Source organism: Perissodus microlepis, chromosome 12 (genome assembly GCF_051167445.1).
Source record: "Perissodus microlepis isolate ML-2025 ecotype Zambia chromosome 12, ASM5116744v1, whole genome shotgun sequence".
NCBI lineage: Eukaryota > Metazoa > Chordata > Actinopteri > Cichliformes > Cichlidae > Perissodus > Perissodus microlepis.
The window spans coordinates 29,295,999-29,314,829 of record NC_140472.1 but is presented as its reverse complement, the minus strand read 5'-3'; the positions used below and the strand labels follow the sequence as shown (position 1 = coordinate 29,314,829).

The 18,831-nt window shown below is 38.5% G+C and overlaps 1 protein-coding gene across 1 annotated transcript; it reads right to left on the bottom strand.

The window, feature by feature from the left end:
* Positions 1-11,640: 11,640 nt before the first annotated feature.
* On the bottom strand, positions 11,641-18,822 carry hscb (HscB mitochondrial iron-sulfur cluster cochaperone). The gene is made up of 6 exons (XM_084946040.1): positions 18,360-18,822; positions 18,168-18,264; positions 13,806-13,895; positions 13,510-13,654; positions 12,245-12,292; positions 11,641-12,092 (listed from the first exon to the last, which is right to left on the bottom strand). The coding sequence occupies exons 1-6, from the start codon at positions 18,725-18,727 to the stop codon at positions 11,998-12,000; spliced, it is 843 nt and encodes a 280-aa protein (XP_084802166.1). The 5' UTR covers positions 18,728-18,822; the 3' UTR covers positions 11,641-11,997.
* Positions 18,823-18,831: the final 9 nt, after the last annotated feature.

Genomic DNA, 18,831 nt, shown 5'->3' with positions numbered 1-18,831 from the left:
CATTCCCAAAGCCAAGCAACCTAACAGGAAATGGGTCTTGAGGCCTAGGGGCCCATCACATATCTTACAGAGACCGAATAGTCATTCCATTTGCACAGCATCCTGATAGGCAGCACATGTGAGTAGAACGTAAAACCTGGTTCTGAAACCTGCCAACAGTTGATTAAATTCTTCAGTTTAAATTTGTTGCTTATTTCTGGGATGAGTAACATGAAAGAGAAGGTTTTTTTTTCCAGAGCTTCACCTAATTTGCATCCCACTTACATGCTGCTAAGCTGGCAGCTAGTTTCCCTGAGGTCATCTCAGGTGGTCAAATTTTGCAGGTCTAGCGGGTTTTCGCACCTGCACACACCAGTCCTCTATCTCCATGCCTTAAAATCCACGTGGGCAGCGGGCAGAAAATACACTTTGGCTTGCAAGTCAGAAAGCTTGTCTGGGACATAATGAAGCGAGCGACATCCTTAAGCCTCCCGGTTACTAGTGCAGAGCATTTCTCTCTATCTGAGCAGTATGTTGTCCCATGCAGGCTAACGTCAACTCAGCTATTACATCTGCCCAGGCTCTCCAAATCTCCTTAATTCCTTCAGCAGGCAGCTGGAATCAGCCAAGGGGGCATGCCAAAGATGGAGTAGTAGTTAGCAGCTGTGCAGCCATTCAGAGCTCTTTATGTATTTTGAAAAAGTCACCAGTCTTGAAATAGAACCTCTTTTTTTGTCATTTCTTTTTTATAAAGTGTTCCCTTTCCAGAACAGTATATAAGGTCACTATCTGTGATTTTAATGGTTACTGCATATCTACACTTGAATGTGAGGATGATATGCTTGCTAGACCTCTTGCAATCGCTCTGCCAGGGGACTAACCAGTGTAAGAACGTACATCAGTAAGAAGAACATTTAAGAGATTTCAGGGAGAGCTGTGAAGATAAGCATAATGGCTGTAAAGTATACTAATCCAATTACAGCTATTCCATTACATTAAATTACAGAATTTAACTTTAATAAGGTATTACCAAGGGAGGGGTCACAGTGCGGTTGTCTTTCTGTGGCTACAGCCAGAAACCTACACTTGAATGAAATATAGAGTGAAATACATCACCCACACACTTCATAGTTTCAAGACTTCAAAATATTCCCCCCCCCATCAACTGGCAAGTATTTGTCACGCGTAGAAAACACACGGAGTCACACTAGTCAACCCCGCAGCAGGAGTTCGTGTAAATGATGGATAGGTAGAAGATTATATTTGTCTAAACAGTCAAGCAGAAAATGAACAGGTGAGACAAAAGAAATAAGCACACATTTTATTGAGATGTTCTGGAGGAAAGATGACTGCAAGAAGCGAGAGATGAAGAAAGATCCATGGAGAGGGGAGAAATTGATAAGCCAGATGAGACCACCAGCTGGCAAAGAAACAATTTCCCACGACCTACACTGTCAAAAATGCAGCTACGAACTCACTTTGGAAACAGTAGCTGTCTCTATCTGACAAACAAGTCAGATATAGCTGGCTACTGTACTTGTTAAATCGAGACTGGCTTTATTTCCTGCAGTCTTTGCCACATGACTTCCATTCATCGGTATGTGTCTGTCCAGTTACCAAACAACTTTGGCTCATTGTTCTTTGAGAGCTGTTAGATTGTTCTAAAACACTGGCTTTATTGCATTAGTCATTTTGACAAGTGGTCCATGGAGGGTTTACTTTTTATGTATTTTATGTTTTATTTTCCTATGAATAATTCCAATTTGACACTAAAAATATTTTTTTAAATTCAGAATACCAATTAAATTCAGTAAAGATGGCAATTTTTCATCTTGACATATAGATGAATTAAAATAATAACACACGTGATGCTCAGTGTTTCACACTAATAGATTCAACAGTGTGGAAGATAACAGTCATTAATTTCCATTTAGCCTGTTAAAGAAAGGTTGTGTGGAAATCTGAAAATAAATAAATAAATAATGCCTGGGAAACCTGGGATTGCATTCTGAGCTGTCAAATGAAAAAGAATAAGATATCCTTAGAGCGTTGTTTACCTCTCAGGCAAACCCCTTGAGAGCCATTGAAGTGAACATCAAGTTTGTCCAAATGACAAATCAAGAGATGGTGGCAATATGTGCAACGACACCTGCTGAATGAGCGCTTTCTCTTTCAGGTTTGACAAAGTATTGTGTCTTCCCTTCCTAGAGGAATTTTTTCGGTGCATGCTCAAATGAACTTTGTTAGCTTGAGATGTGTCAACACTTTTGCTTAAGCAGCATGACTAAAGCTGATCTGGGGACACAGTCAGCCAGTGCTGGAAAGCAATCCGCAGCACTGCTCTATAACTAGCCTGAAATCAGCTGAAACTGTCTAACAACACAGCGGTTGCAACAAACATCCACACTGACAACCCACCTTAGATGTGTCTGCACTCAGGCAGTGTTTCATATACAGTAAATCATGATAAGTGTAGTTTAGTATATGACATTTATCTGTATTGTCTTTTTTTTTTTTACACAAGCCTAATCACTGTAAAGTTTGAGGGCCACAGAATTACAGGATACAAGCATCATCAATCTGTCACTGTCTGTGAACTCCTGCTCTCCTGGCAGAGATTCAGGCAGTGAATTAATCAAAGGAACCGTTATTGCCAAATTACTGACATGGGTTCAAAGATAAATGTCTCCTGGCTGACGCCAACTGACAGCCCTGAGAGTGATTAATTTCACTCCACTCGGGTGATTGGCAAGAGACTCAAACTGAGGAGCGTGCATCATCGTTGTACCACACATCATCACGTGTTGCACTTTTTTTTCCCAGAGTCTGGATTACAACAGCAATCCGTATTACTTTACAGCTTACGGCACCAGTAAAGTGGGCAACATATTCTTCAGTTTTTAACCGAAGGGGCACTGAAGCCCAAGGGTCAATGACACAATACTTTCTCAAAGGTCTTTGAGCTGGCAACAGGATTGATTTATGTGGACACTGTCCTGTCAAATGCAATGAAGAAAGCAAGTCAGTGAAAAGCCCAAGGTTTTCTTCCAGTGACCAGAGCTTCATATAGCACACAATTCAATAACTGCTGCTGGCACTAATGCAGTTATGTTTTCCTACCGTGGACAGGCAGGTCTGCATCTCTGCCCGAGAAATAAATCTACTTGGATATTAGCATATTATTGTAAACATTCTGCTAAACGTCGTGATGTATTCACACTCAAAACAAAATGACAGTTTAAAGAAATCCTGCGATAACCTTAACAGGCTGTTCATAAATAATCAACTGCAGCAAATTGGTAAGTAGAGCAAAACATCACCTTTTGATCTTGCCTGTTAGCAGAAATACCCCTATCAGTCTTGATATCACTCCCATGGAGAGTAACGAGATCGATCAAATCCATTATCTGGCTTTTGTGTTTATCACGCTTTAAAGTTGCAGCAGGGGCTTGCGTTGTCATAGAAACAGCTGCAGTAGAAAAAGGTTAGCTCGTTGTTGAACTTGGTAGGATGCATGGAGCGAAAAGAGTCATCATTATGGGAGATATCAGCAGCAAAAGCGAAGAGGCGACTGTTGCTTCTTTTGTTTGCTTAGAAAGCAAAGCCTTACAAATTATTATTTGCTGATGACTGCAAATGTTCTTCCACTATATGAAAAAGCAGGAGACTGTGTTGAGACGGCAGGGCAATATTGAGTCAAGGCAATAATACTGCCACAGGTGCAGGGATCTGGCTGAATTCCTGCATAGTAATAAAAGTCAGTGACAGAATTTTGTTTTCAAAGCACAGAATTGGTTTGTACCTGCACTACAATGCAATCATCTTGTCTTCCTTCCCCTCGAAAATGAATCTTGGCTGGCCCACACGCAGTAAAGCTGAGCCTCAGTGTGATGTCTTTTAACTTGAAGATTGCACATTAGCATTCACACTGTCTGGGGAAGCTTACCGAGCCTCACCAATGCAGCTTACAATCTATAAAAGGTTGGGCTATTTACAATAAATGCTTTCACTTCAGTTCAATTTTACGAAGAAGTGACAACGAGGACTCTATGATGTGTAGAGCCATTTTCTTAAACAGAAACCATAACACTGCTCAGTTTTCTTATCCATGTAAAAACAGCGTATATTGTTATAGTATATAGTTGTAACAGTGGCCTAATGTGGTGTGAAGAATGTGATGAAAGTCAGCGGCATGATAACTTTAAAATGAAGCTTTCGAACTCCAACTGTTTGATGTTGTGAATAGAGTGTGTTTGAAAAGAAATCATTTTAAAGTGGAAACTTCAACATGTTGTTTTAGAAGGAAGTAACAAACAACCATTATGATCATTTAACTGTGGTCATAGTTCACATTTCATCTTAACATGGTTATATAGTTAAGTAATAAATACTAAATACTATAGGCGGCAGGTAGTCCTCATGCAGCAGTCGCCCCCAGCTGATGTCAGAGTAGGAGATATTCACCCCATGCTACAAACTGCAAATTAATCCCGCATGAGCGAAGCCGCTGGCTGGCTGCTATGTCCATTATGATTGATAATGGTTAAAAATGTTCTTCTTTTACTGTTACTTTTTGTGGATGACAAGGTTTAAAACTACTTAAAAAGACACACACAAAAAAAGTTACTCCGCCAGAGTGCCTATTTTGGGTCACTTTTGCCAGTCCCAAGTCCGGATAAAGGAGGAGAGTTGGAATTACTGAAAACAATAATAAGAAAAGAGAAAGGAAATTTTAATTTGTAGTTCTAAATATATTCTATATATATTCTAAATGCTTTTAGGGTGTTTTTTTTTAATCACTTTGTCTCTTCCACGATGTTATGTCTCTCTCCTACAGCTACAGCTACTGATACAATTACATATGCAGGACCAATTATTCAAATTAGGTGATGACGTCATTTAGCGACTTCTAACGACTTTTAGGACCGCCAATAGTGATTTTCCTTACTGAGGAGTTGGCAACACTGAAAAAAAGTTAGCATTCATTCTCCAGCTTCACTGTTTATGTTATGCTAACATAGCTATGTCGCTAGCAATCACATAGCACATCATTATATACCAAGGTAGCCCAACTTCGCCAAAACTTCAGTAACCCTACAGACATCACTGCTGTTTAGTTTCCTGTCTTCATTTATGTTGGAAGTGATAGCAGAGCTGTACATTTAAATTTTTTCACAAATCTCTCTTTCAGAACATGGTATATCATGTTTAGGTAGAAACTAGCGAGTTAACTTTCTGCTAACTTCTAACTCCATTAAATTTAATACATTCTGTTTTCATGGATGCCTGGATGTTAAACTTCATTGTTACACCTGTTAACGCAGCAACATTGATCATTTTATTAAAGATGAAAGAATTAGACAGTTTTTAACTCTCAGTGATGCTGCAGTGTTCGTTTGACTTTGGGACCTGAAGCGGACGGAGTTTTGGACCCGGATTCCTCTGCGAGGCTCCTGACTATGGTAGCCATAATGCTCCAACAATCCATCAAGCGGTGCGGCTTCGTAGCTTACCAAAGTTGCACTAAAACATTTTTTGACAGATTTTTGAGTGCCGTGTACCACATAAAATCAGTTCAAAGAGTGCATTTCTTAGTTTTCACAGCTCGGTAAAGATTTTAAGCCACTTGAGTTGTCAGAAGGGAATCCAGAGCTCGGTTAGGCAACGAAACACAATACTGCCTATGGTATTCAGATGAGATGAGAAACTAACAGGCTAGATCTGAACCGAGGACAATGTGATTGCTGTAAGATAGGCAGCAGGAAGTGTCTGCAGTGTACGTCAGGAGATAAGGTGAGGAGAGCGATCTCACCAGAGGCAAGTGTTTTGCTCTGCACTCAGCTGAAAGTGAATGGCTGATCTGTGCATCCACATGCATACACCTTGTTTAAAACCCCTGGTTCTTTTCCTTCAAAGGCTTTCCAAACTCAAGAGCCACAAAGGAGCCTTCTGAAGGAATATCTCCTGGTGTTTCAATGGGACAGCCGTGCGCCTAAAAATTTCTCTTAACTTGCAGATCCACATGCAGCCTCCTGCTTCACAGATGTTTAATTAAAAGCGGATCCCACTTTTTCCACTGAGATTTCTCATCTGAGTGGGAGAAATGTTGTAAACATAGCAGATATTTGATATTTGTTTTTATTGGCTTATTTGACTTTGTAGATGCATTGTGTCTTCTTCTTCTGTTTTTGCATACCCACACGTTTAGGGGTAAGAATATGCAGTTGTAACATATGGGATATGACGAATGTGCAGTTTGAAACAAGCTTCCTGTATAAGCACTTTACTAGAAAGATCACACCTTTCCATTTCAGCTAGGTTATGGTGACCCAATTACTAGCAAAGTTTTCTACAGACCATGTTGACTGGTTCACAAATTGTGTAGCTAATTAACAAGACAAACCTAATATGCACCAGCGGGAGACTAGGCTCATCTAAGTTGTGTGAATCGTTTAAAAAAGAAATTGCAATGAGAAGAAGCACGTGTATTTGACAGGTGCAATGCACCCCATCAAACCAAAAATCATTTGAAGGAATACGTGTGACAAGAGGTCCTTCACAGGTCAGTTGATAAGGGGATTACTTGACTGGTGCTTTTTGGCAAGCCGATACCCCATTCTTAGAAGTCGGAGGGATTTGAAGATACACATACAACCATGTGTGCACAAACACACAAAAACACTGTGTCTAAATGCTCGAGCTTTTCCCTCATATTGCTGAGGAGAGCACAGATCCCACCAGAAATCTCCCGGCAGGGCCTATATCAAAAGCTTAGTCTGCTGCAGCAAGGATCACACCTCTGGGAATTCTCCCCACAAACACGTAGCTGAGAACAAAGGCAGTTATTGTCAAAGTGTGTTCTGATTTAACTTATAATTACATTCAATGAGGAAAAGCAAGGCAATCTAGGCTGTGTGAGATATCACATCCAAAGTTTCAATGAACCGATTTGCCATAAAAGCTGAAGATAAAATGGAACAATGAGCAGAAAACTGAAACAATCAATGAGGAAAGTGATGCAAGCTTCCCACATATTTAAAAAGCAGAGGGAAAAAATATTATTACAGTATTCGTATCATGCTACGAACTTCTGTTGCTCATGTTTAATATAAAATGCTGATGCAAGTTCAGATAAAACAGAACATTACTGCTGTGCTTCATAGTTCGTGGGTACTTTTGTGTAAAATACTGACTTCAGGAATTTCATTTCTTGAGCTGTTGTGTTTCAACTTTTTACATTCTACAGCGCTTTGTCCATTCATGCATCCTTGTAACTACTTATTCAGTTCAGGGTCGCAGACGGGCTCTGACGTGCAAAATGCACCGATAACAACAAAAAAAAGAAAGTTTTAGAAAGAAAATAACAAAACCAAAAACACAACAATTATACAGAAAACTTCAATGCAATCAGTGGAACCTAAGTCGGTGGATGGATGGAAGATGAGATTGGAATCATAAAGTACCTTTTTAACAAAGGACATTTGAAATTAGAATTTCATACACCACAGAGTGTGAAAACTTATTATCAGTGTTTAACCCACCAACAGGGTCTCTGCAATTGGTATTACAAGTCCTTCACTGGACCCAAGCTTGAATACAGAAACTAGCCATTTTATACTCTATATACAATAAAAAAAAAAACTCTTTCATGTAATTAACAGTGTGTTTAAAAAATAGACCATCTTAGCCTCACAATTAGCATTATACCTGACTGATGTATACACATCACATTATATGACATAAGTGCAACATATCCACCTTCCTTTGTTAGTTTAAAGCCAGGAGAGTTAACAGTTTTGCTGATATACTCTATGACAGAGTATTAGTATTGTTTTTATTTTAGCTATGTGTGGTCTCTTGATGGAGACAAACATTGGCAAACATACAGAGCATTGGATAACGCTGGCAGGCAGAACTCTGGTATCATCAGTGCTGATTCACTGCAGTGTGCTTTTGACGTTTGAACGGACATTTTCATGATATATGTTGAAAGGTGATTTACATTGTATGAATGCCCTTATGATTCTGATCTCATTGATCTCCTCCTCCCTCCCATTTAGCAGTACATAGGGAAAGGACTTACTGTGTACTACAGAAAAAAGAAATTATATCTACTTGTCACCAATGACGGTTTCCATCCACTCAAAATAAATAACATTCTTCGTACATTTAAATGAGTATTCTGAAAGGGTAATGTGTGTGTGCAAGTAAGCAATATGAAAGTTATAACATAATGATTATATAATTAATTTACACTTGACACCTACTTTATTGCATACACCTTGCTTGTTTGGGTTAGACCCATTTTTGGAACAGGCTCAACAAGTTTCTGGAAATATTTCCGCATAGATTTGGATCCATATTGACATCGATGATGTGAATCTCCCTTTTCACCACATCCCAAAGGTGCTCTGTTAGATTGAGATCTGCTGCTTGTGGGGGCCATTTGAGTACAGAGAACTTAATGTCCTATTCACCAGCTTGAGATGATTTTGAGCTTTGTGACGTGGCGTGTTACCCTGCTGAAAGCAGCCATTACAAGACGGATACCCCGTGGTCACAAATGGATAGACATGGGCAGCAACAATACAGTTGGCTATGGCTTTTAAATGATGCTCAATTGCTACTAAGTGGCCCAAAATGTTCAAAGTAGCCATTCTCTCACACTATTACACCACTAGTAGTAGCCTGAACTACTGATACTAGGCAGGATGGATCCATGTTTTCATGTTGTTTATGCCAAATTCTGACCCTTCCACCAAATGTCGCAGTGGACTAATCAGATTAGGCAACATTTTTCTAATCTGCACTTGTCCAGCTTTGGTGAGCTCATGCAAACTGTATCCTCAGTTTCCTGTTCTTAACTGACATAACCCATCTGCTTGAAGGTTCAATAGGCGAAGCATTCAGAGACATCTGTATATCTTCTCACATCGCTGATTAGATATTTGCATGAACAAGCAGTTGTGCAGATGTACCTAATGAAGTGGCCAGTAAGTGTAGACAGTCCCGATCCAAATATTCAAAGAGAACATTTTATAGAGTAGCATGTTTTAAGTAAGCTATAGCTTAGAGACTCTCTTTTATGACACAAAGACTCCAGTTATTAAAAGAATGAGGCAAACAACAGAAAACACACTAAATTGAGAGTGGGAAGAAAGCCTAATGGTGGTAGATTATAATGGTATTACTACTTTGTGAGACACAAGTAGGATACACGCAGCAGGCTTGAGGTGTCTGTGGGATGATGGGACTGACACTCAGCAGATGAGTCACACACAAGCTAAGCAGAGGGGTGAGGATCATAAAGACTTCTGCTCAGCTGTGAGCAGAAAAGAGCGTTGCTCCATTGAGTCATCCTCTACTGGTTTTGACCTTTGTCACTCAGACCTTTATCTGCTGACTGTTTACATCCATAGCTGAAGGTCTATATGGAATCCTTGGGTGTTTATACTCTTTCGTTGCAAGCCAAAGATGATGTAATGAGGGATTTTTCCAGTAGGTTTCAGTCAAAAGCGCTGCAGTGGCTCACTACCTTTGCAGTTTAATGGGATTATGACAACATTGTGATATATTAATCTTGTTGTGATATTTATGCTAAGCTAATATGGAGATGAATTACGCTCTGACTACAACCAGTATTAGTCACAATTTTAGAGGCTTTTGATATTCTAAAATCACGTGAAACACTTGCCTGGAATACAAAATAAGCATCGCCTATCATTTGACTTTAGATCAGCAAAAGTATTACTTTTTAGTACGCATCTCATTATTACTGCAACAGAATTTAAAGAATATTTTGAAATTTTGGGACGTACACATCTGCTTTCTTGCTAAGAGTTTGACAAGAAGATTTATATCACTCTTATGTGCATCCTTTAAGTATTAAACTATAGCCAGGAGCTAGTTAACTTTACTTGCATAAATTTGGGGGAGAAAAGAGACACATTGCCTTCTGTTGCTTTGGAATCGAATCAAAGTAACAGTCTATGTGCTGTCACTGTGCAAGTACATATCCAGAACACATCATCTAGTTAAACTGTACACTGGTATTTCTGACGATTAAAACACTGAGAGACAAAGTAAAAGGCGATGGCGAGCTAATTTTATTTCTTTGGGACAAAACCAGGATAGCTATTCTTCTTTTACCCCTATATGCAAATCCAGAGATATGAAAAAAGAGACATGGGTCTTAAAATTTTGAATGTGAGAGAATTTCACAAAAACAAAAAAGGTAGAATTCACAAGTCTGAATTTAAAAAATATATATAAAAAACTGTGTCAGATGTGACTGGTGATTCTAGATTAGATAACTGAACAATGCTTAAAAAATAGCTTTAAAAAATTGAGCAGACAAATACCTGGGAGATGCCAAGTTTGTACTACTTTTTTCTTGAAAACCTTTAGTTAAGCTGACCAGCTACAGGCTGGAACTTCATATTTAGTGACCACACATAACAGCGGTATCTTCCCATGTCGAAATCTTGAAATCAAAAAAGCTTATTTTGCCAGATGTACAACCATTACAGTAACTATGAGGAATTCTATGTCCTGGGTCATGTAGACCTCAATATAACAGTTGGATTAAACCAGTGCAGCATAACTAGTAAACACTCCATCAGCAGCAGCACATTATGTAGTGCGCCTGAAGCTGACCTAACTCATTCCAGAAGCTGCACAGTGGTCACATGTACCTAGGTCCTTTGCCAAGCCATCCCATCCAAGTCAATTTCACAGCTCGCTTGTAGTGAGTTTTTTCCCTTCTTTCTTCTCTTTCAAACTCAATTTCAGCAACTTCTGGGAGACAGCAGTGGCCTCACTGTTAGTCGATCACATTTTCTCATTAATTTAAAGGCACCGTAGTTGCTGTTTAATTCATTGTCTATCCATGTGCATTAAGGAAACTGCTTCGCCATAGTTTAAAAAACCTAAACAGCCTCAGACGTATGACACTGTTGTTCCAGACTTGATAAACCACCAGTCAGGATGTGTTACGGTAGGATGTTCCGGAGGACTGTCACACACAGAAAAAAAGAGTAAAACTATTCATACACATACAGTTTAGTGTGTGATCCTAGTATATCTCAAATGATATTTTTCACAGGATATGTGAGCTAATGGCTCTTTCAGATGAAGTGCCTCACCACATATGTCAGAGTAGTTACACCTCTATCAGTATCTTTCTACATGTGATTTGAACTCCAATTTGTAATTACAAAATTCTGAGGATTTTTCTCTATTACATTAAAAAAAAGAAAAATGAAAGCATGTGTATGTGAAGGTGCATGAATTTGCATTCTGATGCATGCACCAGTACGCTGCTGGCACAGGTGTGCAGGGGCTATTTACATTCATTTTATGAACTATAAATGACAGAGCAGGAATCTTAGGTTCATCAAATAATCGTCATTCAGTGGGGGTCATCCTGATTATCATAGCATTAAAGCGACATATGAAACAACCATTAATAATTCATAAGGTTGTCCGCCTCAATTAAGGGCTTCCTTCTGGTCCTATATCTGGCTTGTACACCAAGTATTGGTTTTCTTCATGATTGTTAAGGTGTTATGTCTCCACCTAAAGGTACTCCGAGGAACTGTGTGGGGATCGTTCATCTATGTGTGAGCCCCACATGACAAAAAGCTGAACTGATAGGCAGGATAATCATATAAACACTCAGAGCAGCATTTTAATCAGAGCCAATTATAGATCTCTGTCATATTTAATGACACATTAGGTACAAGTTGATACGATTAGCCTTGTGAAATTAGTGGAATTCAAGGGCGATATTGTACTCATCCAATTACAGATACATATCTATAGTTTTTCATTTGAAAAAAAACAATTATTACCATTAATGCAACTGTAGATAATGCATTACAAGTAAAGTTCTATTATTCAGCTTTAATAATAGCATTACATGCTCCCAAGATAAATGTTCAATAGATTGTGCAATTCTATACAGAACATTTTAAAGTGTCAAAAATGTTTCATAAAGTGGTTTAAATAGTGAGAAAACTACAGGAATTCTGAAAGTTTTTCCTTTACTTTCTCTTCAATGTTTGCATAGTACTTCATTTGGACAAGTATTGCTTTGGCGGCCTGTAGCTCTCCTGAAAAAGAAAGAAAGAGGGTGAAAAAGGAGGTTTAATCAATGACTCACTCAGTGACTTAAAGGGAAGCTTCAACTAGATTACAAAACACACAAAGAGGAATGAGTGGGAGGAGTAGACACTGTTTCAAAGCAGCATCTGAATATTATTACCTTTACGAAGAGCAGCATCTATATGCACTGTCAAGTCTGCCAGTTTTCCTGCAGGTAAGGAAAAGGCAAGTTCTATATCTGCACGTGTTTACAACATACCCCACACGTGGTGCTGTTTATTCACAGTGAAGAGATCTACTTAGAAACTGTACAGATTCTATACACATAGGTAAGTCTGTCACGTACTGACTTTACTGGGAGGCAATTATGACTGTTTCTGTAATGTAATGGGTCATTTGTTATGTAAAATTGGGGGCAAATTAAAAACTACTGTAGCCAGTGAAACTGTTCCCATTGGACAAGCACATTTCCTAATATCCTATGATTTGTCCTCTTCAGAGACAAGGTTAAATTTTAATCATCCTTAAGCTCAATAAAAACTCATCAAAATCTGTGAATTGAATCTACTGAATTGAATCTGAAGGCACACAATTGTATCTGCTCCATCAACCAGCAACTGGCTCTGTTTGAAAAATCCAAAACAATTGTATAGGGACATTGTCTTTAAGGACTAATAGATAGCGGCATGTGGAGACTGCTGTCTGCCATGTATAAAGCCCCTTGCAGTAGCAAACAGACATACATTATACTGAGCGTTTTGCACTACAATTGACATTTAAAAATGTTTTTCTTGTGACACCTTCAGCGTGAGCAGTTTTGAATCACAATGAGAAATTCAAAGCTGCTCACACTGCATTTCCTGGGACACGAGTACATTCTTCCATAATCCAGTTTTTTTTTTTTATCCTGTTCATTTTTAGTATTTATTCTGCATTAATGATTCAGAGTAATTACTGTGTATTCAGTGTTTAATGACCTTTGCATTTACTATATTTCATTGTTCGTGTCATTCTCACCTTGGATTCAATCTGCCTACATATGCACTCCACCAGTGCTGGCCTGTTTGGTTGCTGTGAAAATGGGTAAATCCTTTGCTTCTCTGTTGTATTTCTGACAAGAGTAGCTCCTTGAGGAGTGTTAGATGTAGTGCTACACTGCACTTGAGGTTACTATGGTAACCACAGGTGTTTCCAGATAGACCAGAGCTGAAATCTACGGGATTGCAACCTTAACCCTTAAAATCAAGCATGTGTGCAGTTCAGCCATTAAGTGATTCATCTCACACTTTAATAACTGACGATTTAGACTGAAGTAAATACATCTGACATGCAGAAAAACGTATATTACACATCCACGTTTGCTACATTAGGCAAACGACTTGCTAGAAATCTACTTAAGTAATGTTAAAATAACAACTTGTTTACCTTTTATATCTCGGCCAATCATAATGGCCTCTTCTGGAGTCTGTGCTTCATTGAGGGCCTCATTAATCTCCATCAGCTTCATTAGAAAATTTGAATCAGCTCCAGAGTCTGTGCCCTCTTCTATATTCATTCCCTGTAGTTCCAGCTGAAACATATGATGGGAATCTGTCAAAGGTTGCTCCTTTAGATGTAAGACACCAGTCTTGACTGTCAAATGGTGACGAACATGTGATCACACAGACAGACCTTGTAATTACGAATTTTGCTACAAGTTAAATCAGAGATTTGAAACTCACCATATAAAGACCACGACTCAAAGGCTTAAGCAGAGTGCCGTATGCTTTGTTAACGAGAGCAGACTGGCTTTCTGAATACTCCTGTTCTTTCTGCAAAAGAGGGATGTGTTGTGTTAGGATTATTATTATATTATGAACTTGCTATGCTTATTATTATAAGCATAGCAAGTTCAATCCAAAATCATTTATTAAAAAGGAAAAGAAAGGCTGTATTATAATGTTTTGTTTTTATTTGTATTGCTATGGATTTGAAAGAATGAACCTTTACAATATTCACAGAAAATGTGAGTGATTTTACACTTTGCAATCACAATCTATAGCATTGTCAAAAACCTTTATGATACTGATAATTATCTGTATGACATGCATCAACTCTGGCAGTCAAGCATTTTGGGACCCTTCAGGAGATGCAGGTGTGAGTTTGACATGACAAATGTGCGGAAACAAGATGTGAGGTTTGGGTGGGAGCAGGGGTGAGAGCTCCGAAATGGTTGGCAGATCTGAGAACATTTTGCAGCTATCAGGTCTGTCGGCTCTGGTGAAAATCAATAGTCGGAAGCTCTGACCCATGGGCCCATCGTGTGAGGCTGTTTCTCTAATAACAACCAATGCAGTAGGTGGCTGCCTCATATAAGTAATGACTTTTCTATATATGATGCAAACCCCTGAGGGTGGAAGATGTCTAATTAAGAAAAAAATGGCCAGAGGTGGTGATAAATAAAACAGATTCAGTACAATATTGGACAGGTTGTGTATAAAGAAACAATTTAGGCTACCTCTCCCCTCTCACATTCTGCTGAATATGAGTTTAGCTTTCATATCATATCATGACAACATTCTGCCTTTCGCGTTTCCACCTGAGTGTACAGAATAAATTACACCCAAAGCAATACATCTCCTCTCCATCTTGCATTCATAATGCTTATTCTCGTAAACTGCCATGCATTTTTCTTAATGATCTACAAGGGGGGAACTGGAAAATGGGGAGCTTTAACACTATTTACCACATTGTAAAATAACATCTAACACATTAAAACTGATGCACTGGGACAAGCCTTATTTCTTTATGTGAAATTGTTAGGTAAGTGATCACCCTTACAGTCTCACCGTAAATGAGCTGTGAGCTCAATAAGATTTGGCAGGAACCTCAAACCTGACACAAAATTCTTTTTTTAACTAAAGGAAGTGACAATTTACAAATGCAAAGATTAAGAAAACATCAGACTTCTTTCCTAAATTAAACTGCTTTCCTTTTATTGTCTATTTCATGGAAAAAAGATCTCTAGTGGTTTAGTATTTACCTCACAAAGTTATGGAACAGGATTTATTGTAAGAAAAGAACATTCAGTATTAAATTAGTGTTTGCACACTAGTGTATGCTCAGCTAAAAATATGATGCAAACCCCCCCCCCGCAAAAAACAAACAAACAGTAAGGTGAGGGGTAGTCATATTGTTGCAAACTACACCCTCTGTGCTCGATGACACTAATATAGGTGTTCTACCTTCTGCAGTTACATAACCTACCATTTATTTTGCCTGTGGAACTTCTCTGCCCAGCCACTATGCGATTTTACCTGTACATTTGTCATTGTCAGACTCAATTTGGCTGAGTTTGTCAAAACATCAAGCATGAGAAGGCACTGGTTTGTATATTTGCTGAGTCTGGGATATTTACATAACTTAATTGCATCAGAAATTTGCTACCTGTTAAATATCCTTTAAATATAACTGACAAAAACTTAATTACAACTAAATATTCTGAAATTTAGAAAACAACAATCTAGAAACTAAATGAAAGCTAATTGGATTTTAAACCAAAACATTTAAACAAATGAACAACCAAAACTATATAATTATATAACCTTAAAGTTAGCTGCATTCTGTGTGCTCGTCTAAAGGGAACAGAATCCCAGCCTTAGTCCTACATACTGCTCCTTATTAATTTTTGATGAACAAAAAAAAAAAAAAGTATGTCACAGAGTGACATTTCCTGGCTTTTTTATGGCTAAATCTCCAAAAATAATGCAAGTGATAGGTTTTTCCAAGATATCCTCTCCCATTGGTACATATCTTTATCTTTCAAACTCTAAATTTGCCATCTCTCAGCACAAGCTGAAATGCCCCTGATGACATCACAGCAAAATTGTGTCATTTTTCTTCAACTTGTCAAAACTCTTCCAGAGCAATAGACAATATCATCGTATTTGTAGCTGGGGGGAAAAAACAAACAAAACAAAAATACTGCCGTGCTACTGTACACCACTGCAGTGGATTTTAGATTAAACAAAGGCACAAAAAAAATTGGAAAACTGATGATATAACTTTAAATATGAGAATGATTTTTAATACGTGGACAAAAATTCTCTTCTGATGACTGCCTGAAGTCCAGAAAACATGGACATCACCAAATGCTGTTTCTCCCATTGAGACCCTCTGCTAGTCTTAACTACTCACTTCCTGCTTGTTTGTATGTCTCTCCTTTCCGTTTTATCTTCATTTACTGAAAAGCATGCTCTTCTATGTTGAGATCAGGTGACTCACTTGGCCATTGAAGCTTATCCCATTCTTTTGCCTTGAGAAGTTCTTGGGTTGTGTTTGCAGTATGCTTATCTGTTATGTGCTGTCTGATTTGCTGTATTTGGGTGAACGTGAGCAGAAACTACACTTGAGAATACATCCTGCTACTTCTGGTAGCGGTCGCTTGATCAGTAAACACTTGTGGGGCATATTATGTCCCTCCCATAACACTGCATCTACCATGTTTGGCAGATGATGAGCCATTTCTCTTCCTATTATGACTTCCTTGTTCTTGAGTGTAACCAGTGTTTTGTTGGTGTTGTCTTGTTGTAAACCATCTACTATAGTTGCCTTATATTGGTCCATCAAGGCTTTTGGTGTTATTCAGCTGGCCAGTGCTTTCCTAATTTTTCCTTTTCTTTTTTCAGTATTATGGTGACCCTATTTACTCGCCGCAATCTGACATCATATTAAGAACTCCAGTGAAAATCCACTAGATATTAGTTCAAAACTTTGAATGAATGTCAGATATTATATCTACATAAAGTTTCATAAAATACACAAGGAATCAACCTCACCCTCACCATGACTGTGATTGTCAATCAACTGTCCAATTAGGAGCATCTGAAAATGCCAAAGCAGGTAATGCAATACTTTGTATTAAACCCATTGAATCAAAGTTAAAAGTTTGCATTTCAGTGTAATTTTGACAGTTTTAAACATCTTAAATCTACCTTGGTGGTGTACAGAGGCCAAATTAAAAAGACGGTGACATGGACCTTCCTTAGTGTAATTAGAGTTTATATAATGGGTCAATATACACAAACACAATCAGGACTGTTTTGACAATGAAGTAATTGTTTCAGTGATCTTGTTAAGCCAATCCGTCCAAACTTATTTGACTAATAAAGAAAATACTCCGCATATAAAACATCTTAATAGTCACAAGATCTTACCCCCTATTTTCACTCTATTATTTTCAGGGGAACAATCTCAGCTACTTACTTTCCCTAATCTATCCAAATAGACTCCTAAGTCACAATTTAGCAGCTTGTGATGAAACCTTTTATCCTGGTAGGAGTTACAAAGTGTCCATTCATAAGGCAAGATGAGTAATTGAATGAAAACTTTCTAAACCAAAGTTAACTTTTGCTTTCTTAACCTGTATAAATATTTAATATATTGAATATACCTCTGTTTTTCTTATTTTGGATTTTGCAGTTATAATATAAAATGTTTTGGAAAGCAGGTCCTAGTAGGCACTTTTACATTTCACAGCAGGAACAGCACTAGTTTAATTATCAGCATAAATAACATAAAGTCATGTTGGCTTACTGGAGTTGCCTCCTGGTTTTCATAGCTGAAATAAGCAGCCATGAATCCCTTCAGCTACACTGATGCAATTCAACACGTAAAGCTGTTATTACTAGATTTGTCCATTTATACGCCATTTCCATTTTTCCCAATTTTTATACCCCTTTTTTCTTTTCCCTGAGAAACAAATGCTTGTTCATCTACACATCTACAACTCCTTAAATGTGCTTCCTATGAATTGAGCTTGCTTGGTAGCTTAAAACAGACCAAGTTCCCTAACCAGGCCCTACATTTGTCAGTGTCTTTTAACAAGCCCATCTTTCTTACTTTGCCCAGAGTTACTCCCATGGCCAAGTCACAATGAATTATCATGACAAAACAAAAATGCACACACAAGTGGACAAATAGGGAGAAGGGGTCAGACCCAATTTCCTGTGTCACAGGGCGACTAATAGAAAGGAAAGTGTTCTCTGACTCACAGACCATCTCACTCAGCAGATCTCTATTCCCCTTACATTCCCCCTGCCTACCACAGATTTCTGGCTGAAGTTGTCTGGATGAAGAGACCGCTGGAGCTGCAAGTATGTTTTCTGCAGCTTTTGTGTGTCCAGTGTGAATGTGTAGTCACTGAAAAAGGTAACACATGATAAAATGAATGGACTGGATTCATTTGGAAAACTTTTTAAGATGGTGGCATATGTTAAGGTAAACAAGAAACTCACCAATCCATGATCTTGAAGTAGGATGTCCCTTCTACTGGGGGCTGCACTGCTTTGCATGACACGCAGAAAAATGCAGGTCTTTTGTCAAGAAGATGCTTACAGTTCCAACAGTTCAATTTAATTTGACTTGTGCAGCAATTCCTGGGTGAAGCGGATTGATTAGTGAAGTAAAACAGCTCTCTCCCCTTTCTGAGTGCTCTGAAGTTCATGTTGCTGTGCCATGTGGCCTTCCTGTGGAGGCTGGTAGACATACAGTAAGCTGTATATGTAACAGCTTTAGAAACAAGCACTCGGTTGGTGGTTAGCCAGCTTGAGTGCAGTACAGCCTGGGATGAGCCAACAATCCTCAAAAAGTTGACAAACAACATTTCTGGAATTAAAATGCACTACTCGCTGTCGTGCACTCAATAAGTATACAAAATGTTCGCATCTCTTTCCGGAAAAACAAACGACAAAGAGCGTTCTTCTTCTA

Excerpts from the sequence above, each read along its gene's own strand:
- hscb (XM_084946040.1), bottom strand. The coding sequence starts at position 18,727 with ATGTTGTTTGTCAACTTTTTGAGGATTGTTGGCTCATCCCAGGCTGTA. Across the intron at positions 13,896-18,167 it reads ACTTCAGCCAGAAATCTGTG|AAAGAACAGGAGTATTCAGA; the intron begins GTAGGCAGGGGG and ends CCTCTTTTGCAG. Across the intron at positions 12,293-13,509 it reads GATTGGCCGAGATATAAAAG|GAAAACTGGCAGACTTGACA; the intron begins GTAAACAAGTTG and ends CCTTACCTGCAG.